The sequence below is a fragment of the Taudactylus pleione genome, unplaced genomic scaffold, assembly GCF_031769625.1.
Source record: "Taudactylus pleione unplaced genomic scaffold, aTauple2 ptg000080l, whole genome shotgun sequence".
Taxonomy (NCBI): domain Eukaryota; kingdom Metazoa; phylum Chordata; class Amphibia; order Anura; family Myobatrachidae; genus Taudactylus; species Taudactylus pleione.
The window spans coordinates 1,061,873-1,076,599 of NW_028284482.1; the positions used below are offsets into that span (position 1 = coordinate 1,061,873).

Below are 14,727 nucleotides of genomic sequence, written 5' to 3' on the forward strand. Positions count from 1 at the left end.
TGTTTGTGCTATCTATTGCGAATCAGACACATTTTTAGGGGAAACGTTGCACAAAAAGACGCTCAGCGCTATCGAGTCGCACATCGCTGACGCGTTGTGTGTAACGCGACTTGTAGCGCATGGAGGAAAGATGTATGTGGACACGTGTACATATACTTTATTATCTGCCCGTTCACCATGTACCGCTTGTCTGACATGGGACATCAGCTCACAGGGACTGAGTACCAAAGCACTTTTGGCGTACTCTCCTAATGTGGGATTAATTCCCCTCCGGATTATGTAAACTGAACTGTAATTTTACATTGCATCATAGTGGCTAATATAAGGATAAAACTGTTGCAACTAACGGCTCCGTTAACAGGCCTTCTAATACACCTGCCTATATTAAAAAGATTATTATTCGTGTTTATTGAGGCATTTGCAGCAGTAATTGTTGTTAGAAATTGTTATGCATTGATTAGTTTTGTTGCTTAAAGTTTATATATTAATATTAAATTGATCTATATTTTTGATGCCTGACTTTATGATATCAACTTAAATTTATATAATTTGCCTAAGGCAGGGGTGGGGAACCTTTTTTCTGCCGAGGGCCATTTTGACATATATAACATTATTTGCGGGCCCGGTGCAGGTCACGCCCCTCCGTGAGACGTCACACGGGGACGGGGCCACAATTGCCGTGGATTACAGCAATGCCCGGAGTATCCTAAGGATGCTCCGGGGAGCTGTAAGGGCAGTGGTGTGACCGTCTAAAGCGTTCTAAGGATGCTCCGGGCGGCACTGTTGCATAGATTCTGGCTGCAGGGTGCCATTATAGGCACCCAGATGAGCTTCGAGGGCCAGACCAAATGGTTCTGGGGGCCTTATACGGCCCCCGGGCCTGAGGTTCCCCATCCCTTGCCTAAGGCATACAGTAAATATGTGACATTTTACTACATCTTCCTTTATTATATTTATATTCCTTGTTATTTTTCTCTTTCATCCATGGAGGGCACAGGAACAAGGGGTATAGGAGCTTTAGGCATTACATTACATTACCCCCATTGGCTACATGAGACTTTTTCAGTGCCCATCTGCAATAGCCAGGCACTAATTTTATGGCTGCTATTATTTTTTCACAAATGTGGTTTACATAAATCTCCAGTGGGCACCATGAGTACCTTGGATTTAAGAGAGACTAGCGGGATTATGCAATGGTGGAGCAAAATGTTCCTGCCATTTTAGCGTTTTTTATCCTGGGGGTAGCAGATTTTTTCAGCAGATCTTTCACCACAGGGAATGCTACCTTCATTCAGACGTCTTTCAGCAGGCTGTAGATACATAATGGCATCCAACTGGAAACAGGTTGCCACTCTTCTGTTATAGGATGAGGAATCCGCTGGCCATGTAGATTCCTTGGAATATCCATCTGATCTACCTGTTCCCTCTGGCAGCAATTTGTCCATTGTTTAAAAAGGTATAAAGAGATGTTGCTTGTGTGAGAAGGTCTCAGTACACAGACATTATAAGTATGCCAAAATGTATATGTCACGCTGGGCGACGGGTTTTTGAAAGCCGAGGTCTGAGGCTGTGGGAGGAGGCGAAGGCGAGGGGCCTAGACGTATGATCTCCGCATCCACAAGTCTTGGTCGTTGGCTAGACCTAGTCAATGGTGCGGAGTCTAACTCACAAGGAGGTGTTCGCAGTGACCCCTCCAAGCGGGATATGGGCTTGTGTGGCTCCCTGTAAGCAGGTCGCGGTCCTTTGACTTGGTGACCAAGGCCTGCAGGGAAAAGAGAATCAAAACACCCGTGGCCCAAGGGTAATGCCTGGAATAGGCACGTGGGGAGTGAGATAGAACTCCTGGCTGGAGAAAGGCACTTGAGGTGCTGGCTAGAGAGGTGTGGAGATTTATTGGTAGGCTGAGGTAACAGCTGGATATCCCACGACGTATATACCAGATTGCCGGCCGGAGATCATGCACTAGGGTGCAATGAGACGAAGGGCTAACCTGCACTCAGGCTGCGATGGTGAAAGCACTGCGATGAGATGAAGGGTTAACTTGCAAACAGGCTGTGATGGTAAAAGCTGAGGTGAGATGAAGGGTTAACTTGCACACAGGCTGTGATGGTAAAAGCACTGATGAGATGAAGGGTTAACTTGCACACAGGCTGTGATGGTAAAAGCACTGTGATGAGATGAAGGGTTAACTTGCACACAGACTGTGATGGTAAAGCATCTGTAGTGAGATGGAGGGTTAACTTGTACACAGGCTGTTGCTTAGTAAAGGCACTGTGGAGAGATGGAGGTTAAACTTGCACACAGGCTGTGATGGTAAAGCACTGTGGAGAGATGGAGGTTAAACTTGCACACAGGCTGTTGATTAGCAAAGGCACTGTGGAGAGATGGAGGTTAGCTTTCACACAGGCTGTTGATAGTAAAGGCACTGTGGTGAGATCGCTTAGAAGCTTCTGGAAGAAACACACTGGAAGCACGGGAACCTGGAACGAGACTCCTCTAGTTACACTAGCGGCGACAATGATTGTTCAGGCAACTACTTGGAGCACAGGAGCCGGATATATACCCCAGGAAGCCTGCTGATAGGCCCACAGCATCAGCTGACCAGCCGGGCCACTCAGGGAAGGAAGTACTGACATAGGAAAAGTGTCATGGCGGCGCCCATGACGGAAACTGCGATCCCCACTCACCGGGTCGCCTGACACCACAGCTACATGGTGAATGCTCAGCTCCTCCCACGTCGCCGCGCCAGCCGCCCGACTACCCGGGAAGTCAGAGGAAGCCGGCGGGACGGTAAGAGACGGCCGATCCCCGGCTGAACTCTGACAGTATATCATCACACCTGCTTCCAAGACCCCATCTGATAAGTCAGGGCACTTTCCTTCACCAAAGTTTAAAGCTCTGGTTTTGCTGATTTTAACAGAATGGCTGTTGAAGCCATCATCCTCAAAGCTAAGGTTTTTCTGAACATTGTGGTTCTGATCATGCTCAAGGCTAAGAGGCTTGTTCCGGCCAAGAATTATCACAGGGTTTGGAAAATCTACAACTCCTGGTGTGATCCAAAGGGGTTTCCTAACTCCTTTTTTCAGTTGGACTGGTTGCTGCTATTCTTTCAGGAGGATCTGGAAGAGATTTAAAATGCTGCTCTTTTAAGGTTCAGGTATCAGACCTATTTCTTTTAGAGAAAACTGGCGTAGGTGTAGACTTGATTTCAGTGAGTGATCACAAAGAGAAAACCTAGGCACCCAATGTGGACCTGTATTGAGTAGAGCTCAGAGGATGTAGCTGCCAATTTGCAGCATTGGAAATTGCCTGTCTCCAAAACAAAAAGAGCTAAAACAGGAATATACTGCAAAGGCTCTATAACAACATGAGCAGAATGTCAAACCAGAAATTGATTTAAACAGTATTTAATAAACATACAGTGCCTTGCAAAAGTATTAATGTTTTGTTGCCTCACAACCTGGAATTAAAATGGATTGTTTGAAGGTGTGCATCATTTCATTCGCAGAACATGCCTACAACTGTGAAGTTGTGTTTTTTTTATATTGTGAATCAAACAACATTTAGGACAACATAACAGAAAACTTCAGCGTGCATAACTATTCACCCCCCTAAAGTCAGTACTTTGTCGAGCCACCTTTTGCGTCAATTACAGCTGCAAGTCACTTTGGATAAGTGTCTATGAGCTTGCCACATCTTGCCCCTGGGATTGTTGCCCATTCCTCAAGGCAAAACTGCTCCATCTCCTTCATGTTGGATGGTTTCCGCTTGTGAACAGCAATCTTCAAGTCTGACCACAGATTCTCAATTGGGTTTAGATCTGGGCTTTGACTAGGCCATTCCAACACATTTAAATGTTTCCCCTTAAACCACTCGAGTGTTGCTTTAGCAGTATGCTTTAGGTCATTGTCCTGCTGGAAGGTGAACCTCCGTCCCAGTCTCAAATCACAGGCAGACTGAAACAGGTTTTGCTCAAGAATATCCCTGTATTTAGCACCATCCATCTGTCCCTCGACTCGAATAAGTTTCCCAGTCCTTGTTGCTGAAAAATATCCCCACAGCATAATGCTGCCACCATCATGTTTCACTGTGTGGATGGTGTTCTTGGAGTGTTTGGATGTGTTGGGTTTGCGACAGACATAGCGTTTTCCTTGGTGGCCAAAAAGTAAAAATTTTTGTCTCATCTGACCAGAGCACCTTCCTCCATACATTTGGGAAGTCGCCCTTATGCCTTTTGGCAAACTCAAATCGTGTCTTCTTATTTTTAGCACTAAGTAATGGCTTTTTTCTGGCTACTCTTCCATAAAGCCCAGCTCTATGGAGTGTACAGCTTATTGTGGTCACATGCACAGATACACCAGTCTCTGCTGCGGAATTCTGCAGCTCCTTCAGGGTTACCTTTGTTCTCTGTGCTACCTCTGTGATTAATGCCCTCCTTGTCTGGTCTGTGAGTTTTGGTGGGCAGCCCTCTCTTGGCAGGTTTATTGTGGTACCATGTTCTTTCCATTTGATGATGATGGATTTGATGGTGCTCTGGAGGATCATCAAAGATTTTGATATCTTTTTTTATAACCCAACCCAGAATTGTGCTACACAACAACTTTGTCCCTGACTTGTTTGGAGAGCTTCTTGGTCTTCATGGTGTGATGCCTCTTGCTTAGTGGTGTTACAGCCTCTGGGGCCTTTCTGAAAAGGTGTGTTTATACTGACAGATCATGTGACACTTAGATTTCACACAGGTGGACTTCATTTTCACAAATTATGTGACTTCTGAAGATAATTGGTTGAACCAGAACTTTTGAGGGGCTTCATAGCAAAGGCGGTGATTACATATGCACATGCCAATTTTCAGAATTTAATTTATAAAGATTCTTTTTTTTATAAAAATAATAATAAAAAAAATAAATATATATATATTTTTTTATTATTATTATTTTTTTCTCGTTTCAATTCACCAAATTATACTATTTTGTGCAGATCCATCACATAAAATTCAGATAAAAAAAAATAAAAATAAATTACAGGTTGTAATGTAACAAAAAAAGGTAAAAAGCCAATGGGGGGAATACTTTTGCAAGGTACTGTATATTAATAATCAGTTGCTCCCGGGAGTACATAAATAATATCACACAGATCATAAAACCATATTTAGAATAATAAATGTTAAATGGCTAGTGCACATAGAAAAAAGAAAAAAAGAGGGGGAAGGGGCCAAAAATAAAATAAAATGAAAATCCAAAAATTGCTGATCTGTAGATCTTGTTGGTGGACATCAGTCACAGAATGGAGATAAAATATCCAGTGTTCATTACAGGTGTAAGTGATTCTCCCAAGTTGTAAGTGTATCCCACAGTTACACTGAGGGTATGATCCTTTGATAAGAGGGATGAAATACTAATAAAGGGATGTGAGCAAAGTGCTCCTAGTACTCACTCCGCTAGTGTCCTCTGTCAGACTCCAGTCTGGAAATGGATCGTGAACTGCAGGGTAATCCTTCTGTGTCAGACTCCAGTCTGGAAATAAAGCGTCGCGGATCATGCCGCTGCTGTGCGTGGTGTAATCGCCTGGAAATGATTGTGTTGCCCCGGGAGGCAGCTTCAGACAGTCTTGCTCACCTGACCGCTGGACTCGAGCCGCGCATAAATCTCAGTGGGCAGGATGTCTGCGTGGGTAAAGATGCTTGCTCCAGTAAGCTTGCCAATGAGTAAACGGGTGTGCGGCAAATGATGGGTGAAGCTCCAATTGGAGAGGCACCTATGGCTCCAACGCGTTTCTCAGTGCTGCACGGCTTTATCAACAAGCAGGTGTCTCTGTATCTGCGGGGTACACTTACAACTTGGGAGAATCACTTACACCTGTAATGAACACTGGATATTTTATCTCCATTCTGTGACCGATGTCCACCAACTATATCTACGGATCAGCATTTTTTGGATTTTCATTTTGTTTTATTTTATTTTTGGTCCCTTCCCCCTCTTTTTTTTCTAGTTTCAATGTGCACTAGCCATTTAACATTTATTATTCTAATATGGTTTTATGATCTATATGTGATGTTATTTATGTACTCCTGGGAGCAACCGCGTATTAATATATGTTTATTAAATACTGTTTAAATCAATTTCTGGTTTGACTTTCTGCTCATGTTGTTATAGCGCCTTTGCAGTATATTCCTGTTCTGATTTCAGTGAGTGTCTATACAAACCCCCAATAGTTCTTTGGGTTCACATTTTAGGAGTTAAATTCGTTGGAGTTAAAGTTCCTTATTTGGAACACTCTTTCTGGCTATCTTCACAACTAGAAAAGTTTCAGTATTAGGGCTCTCTGTCTTGTTGGTCTCCATTTTTTCACCTTCCATGAATACTGGACTGTTCTTAGAACCAAACTTTCCTTTATGTTGACGGTGATCTCAAAGTTCCATCTGACAGCTTCCAGAATACGAGGACTGTCTTTATGCTCTATACGTTGTTAGGGAACGGAAGTCCTCTGTAGAACCTGGGAATTGCCATGCTTACATTGGACAGAACAGCCTGTTTCTGAAAATGCGATTGCTGATTCCCCCAGATCTGTGGTGCTTCTTGGCTGTCGCAACATGGGGCCTAGGCTGTGTAGATGGCCATCTGATCTTTGGTTCACAAAATTAAACAAATTCAATACTTTTCCATGCAAAGATGCCAGTTTTGGACGTAAGGCGCTGCACACCACAATTTGTAAGCGTTCCTGCTCTTTCGAACAACTTTGGGGTGTCCTCAGTATTATAGTCTCCCCATTGATAAAAAAGAAAAGGATTTTTGCTTTTACTTCTACGTTTTCTGTGTGTCTAATGTAGAACAATGGATGCCCTCCGATTATGCTTTGTGGGCCTAATTTAGTAATGTACGCAATGCCGATGTTTATGTAATTGAGCGATTATTGATAAACTGCGCATGCGTCAAGACACATTACCGTAGTTTTGCAGTGTGATTGACAGCGGTGGAACATTTGTGGGTGGGAACGGTGAGTGGTGGCAAAGAACGCAAGTGTGTCACAGCCTGCATTTGCAATCCTGTACACCGTGAAAGTGGCGCCGGCGTCTCAGTACACACGACCATTCTGTGCAACCATAAGGCTACTCAGAAGACCGATAATCAAATGATCTGCGACCGATGCTGCGTCTTTGTACGCAGATGCTTGGATTTGCAAAGCAGCAGGTGGGTGTTTGCAAATTTTCGCACAGCAGCTCCGTACGGGATGGCAGCTGCAATAGCATTGGCGTACATCTCTGAATTAGGTCCTGTGTTCTTGTATCAGTTCTTTATCCAAATGTTGTTTTACGGATATCATGGTCAGGATTAATGTTCTCTCTTTTCCCTCTTGTTCTGTTCTCCTGGTTCTGTCTTTTGGGGCCTTGATAGAAAAATAATGAAGTTTCAGACAACCAATGGGGTTATACAGGGAAAGGATTTTGACCTCTTAGAGGTAAATTTGAAAATGTCCAAGCTTGTGCACCCGATTACACTGCGATCGCAGTGACCACGCTGACCCATCGCAGAGTGATTGACAGGAAGTGACCGTTTGGGGGTGTTGACAGGGAGGTGGTCGGCAAAACGCAGGCGTGTCAGTGCGTTTGAACACCATTACAGGGGCATGCATAAATTAACCACTGCCATGGCATACGCAGCTTGAGCTTTCACTGCGTGCAAGGAGGTTAGCTAATTCTGAGTAAGGTCAGACCTGTTGTAATTGTGCGTGAGGCTTCGATGTTACCTATGGTTTTGCAGTCTTGCAAGGTATTACAGATACTGTGTTTCCCGCATAATAAGCCCTACCCCTACTTTTGAAACCCGGTCCAAAATAAGCCCTACCTAAATCCCCATTTTGTCCGGCCCTACACTAAAATGCCCCCAGCAACGCCCCCCGCATGAAATGGATGCCACCAGGGGGGAGAGGAGGCCCTGCCGCCACTGCTACCGCCCGCCGACCTGGTCTCTTACTAAATGATAGAGCTGGAGGAGGCTGCCCGGGCCGCTCCTCCACCAGCTTACAGTGAGATACAGTAGTCAGACTCCAAAACAAGCTTTCAATAAAGCTTGTTTTGGAGTCAGCGCGCGTGACATCATGACATCACAGCGCGACTCTGAAGGGCGAGGTCGACGTCGGAGGAGCCGCGGATCAAGAGCTGTGGACCGTGGAGGAAGATAAAGGTAAGTGGGGAGATGGTGGGCATTCAGACTGCATTCAACAGGGAGGGGGAGATTAAAAAAAAATGTTAATTAAAATAAGCCCTACCCCGAAAATAAGCCATATGGGGTTTTTTGACAAATAAAAAAAAAATAAGACAGTGTCTTATTATCGGGGAAACACAGTATGAGTAAGGGAAAGTAGGCATCCTTATGTTGTGCTGCAACGGCATAGTGATCGCAGACATTAGCATATTTTCGCAGTGGGTCTGCGTGCGTAATCTCAGCTCGGATCACAATAGCGATCCATAATAAATCAGGCTCCGTATTCCCATTATTTTAGTGTCCCCAATTGGATTCAGAGAAAAGGATTTAATATAAATACAAAAATCACATTGTGTATATTCTCACCAGGCAAGCTAGGGAAAAAATAATAATTCGTATTTTTTCGGAGGAGCCATGTAGGTATTATTGGATTATTATCAGATTTGAAGGTCAGCTCCTGGTGTGAAACAATATTGTCTCGCTCCCCACCCTCTCAATCCTGCTGCTCTATGCATGGTTTAATAGAGACAATTAATTAGCCTTGAGATTCATTGCAATTTAATGTAATTTTATGTCATCTTTTCGGTATTAAGGGAGTGAGCAACTGCCTGTAGAAGGTTGGATAGGAAGAGATGGCAATGCACTGGCCAAACCTGCTGCACAGCCCAATGGTCAATCAGTAAGATTATAGGGCCAAAGTGGATGGCTAAATCTGACAAGTTCTGACATTTTAACCCATAGACACTGCAACATCCGGCCATTTTCTTTATATTGACTGTGATATCAGTGATGTGAGACCAATCCCAAAAGGAGGTCTTTTAATCAGCAACTCAAATATGTTTTATAAAATCATACATTTCTTTGTGCAGTAAAATGCAGTGTAATCAATATTTCTTTTCAACTAGTTTGATTTTGAGTGTCGAGCCCGTGGCGCTGATATTCTGGCTTATCCACCGGTAGTTGCTGGAGGAAATAGAGCTAACACTCTGCATTACGTGAAAAATAACCAGATAATCAAGGTGAGAAGAGGCAAGTTATCACACATTTTAATATGACCTGTACTGTCAGTGAATTGTCTCTGTGTTTTGTGACATGTCATGGGGTTTAAAGTTGTGTGTCTATTCCAGAATGTAATGCTTTTAGTGGCAGCTAAGCCTAGACTACATGTAGTTTTACAGCAAGCTTAAATACATATGCTGCTGGAAGAGAGTGCTAATTTTTTACGTTTTTCTTTTAGTAGTATTCTACTATTGCAGGCACCACACCAAAAATGGCAGGTACATAGATGGCATGTTTGTTTAGGCAGGTACAACTTCCAGTAATGATTCCATGAAAGAATATTTTATTAGAAATACTAAGGATATCCCATTGCTTCAGCCAATCACCACGTCTCCCCCCCCACTATCCACATTACCATTGGGTGAATTACCTGAATGTCTGCTGTGAGATACGAGGTTTAGCGGTTATATGAATGGTTAGTTTCCTGATTTAGTAGACTCTAAATCTGTGGGGGCGATTTAATTCAGAGCATTGAATAGCCCGAGAAGGCATTCCCGGAGCTATTCAATTGACCGCTCTGTCAACTCCGCAGAGGATTTATGCTCGCACCCTCCTGAGGTGCGAGCAGAAAACCGACTTAAGTGCCAACAACGATGCTGTTTTCTGGCTTAGGGTGGTGCTAGCTTCCTCTCGGACATAACTTTAGTTGGAGAATGCCAGTTACTGCAACTAAATACACAGCTTAGGGTGCGGTAAATGTCATTCTTCGTCTTAAGTGGTTCTAGTCGGGCTTAACAGCGCGATCAATTAAATAGCTTCAGGAACTTCTTCCATGGGCTATTCAACATCGTACTGAAAGTTCCCACTGTTAGTTTATCACATGAGGTAATTCTGACTTGGAGGTTCCCAGCAATTTGAGCATGAGGCCTTTGGTCGGAAGGGTACTGGTATTTTATTTCAGACAACATGCCAAACACTTGGCAAGTGGAAACAGAGATACTGGAGTTTTTTGGTCTAAGTGTAAGGTGAAGCATATACTTTCTTTTACAAATGTTGATTTAATTAGCTAGGGGTGGAAAAGGATGGACCTTAATTTTTAGTTCCAGATATATAGCCTGTTATCCTTTTCCTAGTGATGATACTGTGAGGGTATATTAAATCAATTTTGTAGCTGTTGGAGTTTCCATTCTTCTTGGGTGATAAAATGGTGGACAAATGACTGGTAGAGCTTGTAGAGTGCTTATAGTCCAATAGACCAAGAGTAGAACTGCTTATCTTGGTCGAACATTCTATGGATGCGGCATTGAATGTAGGTCACATACAGGTGAGAATTTCAGTGTCTGCAGTTTCGGTTTCAATTTTGACTAAAGAGCTTGTAATCAGATATGGAGTCTAGGCTCTGCTCTAGAGTAGTTTCCTTTATCAGATAGTGGGCCTGATTCAGAGCCGCTCGTAAGCGGCCGCTCGTTCGCTCCGAGCGATGTTCGCACAACTGCACATACGTATGGGTCGTAATGCGCATGCGCCAACCAGTCAGTGCGATCGGAAAGTGTGTTCGCAAAATAGCGAGTGCCTGCTAATTTGAGTGACAGGATGAGGCGTTTGTAGGTGGTAACAGGGGAAGGTGCTTGAAAACGGGGAGTGGAGATCCGAACGCAGGCGTGCCAAACGGTCAAAACGGGCGTTTTAAGGGTGTGCATAATTAACAAAGCAGCGTCATCGACCACGTCACTTGGTTGTCTCTTAGCCTGAACTGTTCGCATGATTGCGGTAGGATAAACCTACCACAAGCACTGCGAGCAGTTCAGATACCTTTCGATGTACTCGATTAATCAAATAAATAGCGGAGATGACGTATGATGCGAGCGGCCAGGGGGCGTCTATACAAAATAGCGAGCGCATGTTTCGTTCGCTCGCTCAGACATAGAGGCGTCAACAGACCGCAAAGAGCGAGCGCTCAATTTAAATAGCCGGCCCCTTTATCTGACCGAGCGAGCGCAAATAGCGTCCAGCTCTGAATCAGGCCCAGTGTCTTACTGAGTCTCAAAATAGACTACAAAAAGGAAAGAAATAATTTTGCCCTGCAAATGCTTTTAGGATACAAAGTCCCAGGTTTTGGTCTTTTTGGAGGCATTAGTCATTCCCTCATTTACTTGAGCTTGTCAGCATAGAGGCAATTTCCATGGAGTCTGTGAAGCAGTCTGCATTATGGGCAACAGCCTTTCACAGGATCTCCTGTGGTGGGAACTCATCAGCTTAGATTTCAACTAGGTAGGAGGAATCATGAGCTAGGAATAGGTCCTAGAGCTCCTTGGCTCCCCTGCCAAACATTTATTCTACATAGGTGTCCCTAGAGACAAGATGAAGCATCTTGCTCTGTGGAAAATCATTCAGTTCTTACTTACTTGGAGAAAAACTGTTTTGGTTTCTATGCAAAGTTGTCCCTGGTGCAGAAATCTTTCACATTCAGATCAGGGTAGACAGATTCAAAATGGAATCTTTGAGGTCTGTGATAAACACTATAATTCTGCACTTTGGCCCTCATTCAGAGCCGTTCGCTATTTGCGTTCGTTCGTTCAAAAACAAGGGGTGGCTATGCAAATGATCCGTTCGCACATTGCAGTCTGTTCACACCTCTAAGTCTGAACGAGCGAGCAAAACATACGCTTGTTTTTTTGATAAAAACGCCCCCTGGCCGCACGCACCATACGTCATGTCCGCTATTTATTAGATTAATCGAGTACATCGTACAGCGTATGAACTGCTCGCTATTCTTGTGGTTGGTGTTTTCAACCGCTATTTTGCGAGCAGTTCTGAGTTTAAAAAAACCAAGTGACGTGGTCAATGACTCTGCTGTATTAATTATGCACTCCCTTAAAACGCCCGTTTTGACCTTTAAGCACGCCTGCGTTCGGATCTCCACTCCCCGTTTTCAAGCACCTTCCCCTGTAACCACCCACATATGCCTCATTCTGTCACTCAAAATAGCAGGCCCTCGCTATATTGCGTACCAACGATTTTCGGCCGCACTGACTGGTTCGCGCATGCGTACTAAAAACCGTACGCATGCGCAGATGTGCGAACATCGCTCGGAACGAGCGTACTGCCGCTAGCGAGTGGCTCTGAATGAGGGCCTTTGTTCCATACAGTCTATAGACATCACTGACACATATTTGCATGTTCCTATTTGGGAGGACACCAGGACCTACTAATGTTTACGGCTCAGAACCACCATTACTAGCTCAGGGCACTTCCTTTCAGTTTGGCAACGGCTCCAAGAGTGTTCAACACGATCCTGGTAGATATATGACAAGACAATAACAGATACTATGAATAATAATGTAAATGTAAACAGCCTATGAACTAGCAGGAGCATTCTCAGTAAGTGCACCAATGTATCCTGCTTTTCCCATGACAATACCTGTTTTTCATCAGATATGTTAACTCTCTGCACTAGTTTTCCCACATTTTACACTCCTATATACACCCAAATTAAAAGGGCAAGCTGCAATATGTACCGATACATGTTTTGACTTATTTGGAACCTAAATGTAAGTATGTCGTTTTGTTTATTGCTGAGTAAACTTCAGGTCAGATGTGCGATCGCAGTAAATCGACCAGACATTTCAACATGTGAGATTTCATCCAGACATGTCTTATGATCCACTTGCACAAGAGCTGATTTATCAGGAGAGTAAATCTGATTGGTCAATGACTTATATGCAATGTAATCAGCATCTCCTGGTATAACTGCTGCGCCCAAGTACACTATGTAGACAAAAGTGATTGGACACCCCCACGCAAGCGAAATGCATACCATTGCACACGAGTTCCAAATGGCTACTAATGTGGCGGTTTCGAGAAGAACACGTCTTAGGGAGGCCCACGCATTTGCAGTTCTACGGAAACAAATGTTTTTGTCAGGACGACAATGCCACCTGTCATGTATCCAGAATATTCGGTTACACGGATGGGCAGGCCAGCTCAGAGTCCAGATCTTAACCCCTCTGGGATGAATTGAAGCGATGGGTGCGTTCTAGGCTGACTCGACCTTCTTCAGTGTCACAGTTGGTCACTGTACTTAAGGTGGAATATCAAAACATACCGCCTGCTGTTGTCCAGGAACTTGTGGACAGTTTGCAAAGAAGGGTGTCTTCAGTAATCACTGCACGTGGTGGACCTACAAAGTACTGACGTCAATAAATTCTTGTTGATCTATTTGCTGTCAGTGTCCAATCACTTTTGTCTACATAGTGTAGAAGTGCTGTTTGAGAGGCACCAAAAAGTTTAAAGCTGGAGATGCGGAAGTGGGAGAATATGCAACTTTATGCTGAATTGAAGTGAAAGACAACTTTTTCCCAACTCCTGTCCTCAGGGACGTGAAATAATTAGCACCACTTATAGATCTTTTAAAATGTGTCAGCCAGCAATGACTATACCAGTGCACCAACTCGGAGATCTAGAGAACTTGCACTTAGGGGTTCCTGGGGACTGGAATTGAGAAACACTGATAGACTTTCAACAAAGCTAATAAAAAAATATAATGACAAAGTTACACACATTAGTAAAAAACAAGCAAATGAATTAATACAGAGATTTCAAGTATAGAGCAGGAGTTCTAAAACAGAATAGAAAAAATATCCATGGGCAACCAGAAGTCTGAAAAATAATTCAGTGTTTCTGTTTATTTTAGGCTGGAGAGATGGTTCTGATGGATGGTGGTTGTGAAGCATCTGGCTATGTAAGCGACATAACACGGACATGGCCTGTGAATGGCAGGTGATTATAAGGGGAATAGCATAAGATTAATACTTTTTCATTGTGGGTAGAAAGTTGGGCAAGACTCTCATTTCTGTTTTTCATTGGGATTGCCTGGTGTCATGATCTGTAATCTTTGTTGCTGGAATTCTCTAACAGCCCCAATGTGTCCAATCAGGCATGCCAGCACTTAGACTGAAGCAACACAGCAAGAACAGTTGTATGAGAGGAGTGGAATCTACTTTCGCCCCCTCATGACCAAACCAGTCTCCACGCTTTTGTGATGTTTGCATGTGTGTGTGTGTGTTTTGGGTCAGGCCCTGTATCACTACAATTATTTCATAGATGACATTAGTAAAATATTGACTTTTCAAGCATTCAGTTTAAAGTTTATATGTGAATTTAGATGTGGTAGAACTGAATGAAACAAGGCCTGATACACCAGTACTGCAGTATATATAGTGTATGAAATCAACTAGGAAAAAGTAAACAGCTAAATGTCATACATTTTAGTATTTAACTATTGAAATAAATGGTCAACAGGTTATCTGTATGACTTTCAGCAGTGGGCAAAAGAACCAGACGTGTACACCAATGACCTCACCCTGAACTTGTTGCAGAGTTGAACGCAAGTGGGTACTGCGGGCATATCTTGTGGCATTTTGCAATGTGTATGCACCCGAGCAGAGTGTATATAAATAAGGGCGATGCAGAGTCGTACGAAACTCTGTCACATCTCCAGTTGAGGCTGTCAGAACGTACAGATGTG

At 43.6% G+C, this 14,727-nt stretch overlaps 1 protein-coding gene across 4 annotated transcripts in view; it reads left to right on the forward strand.

Moving 5' to 3' along the window:
- The window catches only part of XPNPEP3 (X-prolyl aminopeptidase 3), a 111,187-nt gene that overhangs the window by 54,824 nt on the left and 41,636 nt on the right, over nucleotides 1-14,727 (forward strand). For all 4 annotated transcript variants that reach the window (XM_088468002.1, XM_088468001.1, XM_088468003.1 and 1 more), the window contains exons 6-7: nucleotides 9,107-9,220; nucleotides 13,894-13,979. In XM_088468002.1, coding sequence (XP_088324128.1) covers nucleotides 9,107-9,220; nucleotides 13,894-13,979 — 200 coding nt within the window. The remainder of the gene's footprint in view (nucleotides 1-9,106; nucleotides 9,221-13,893; nucleotides 13,980-14,727) is intronic.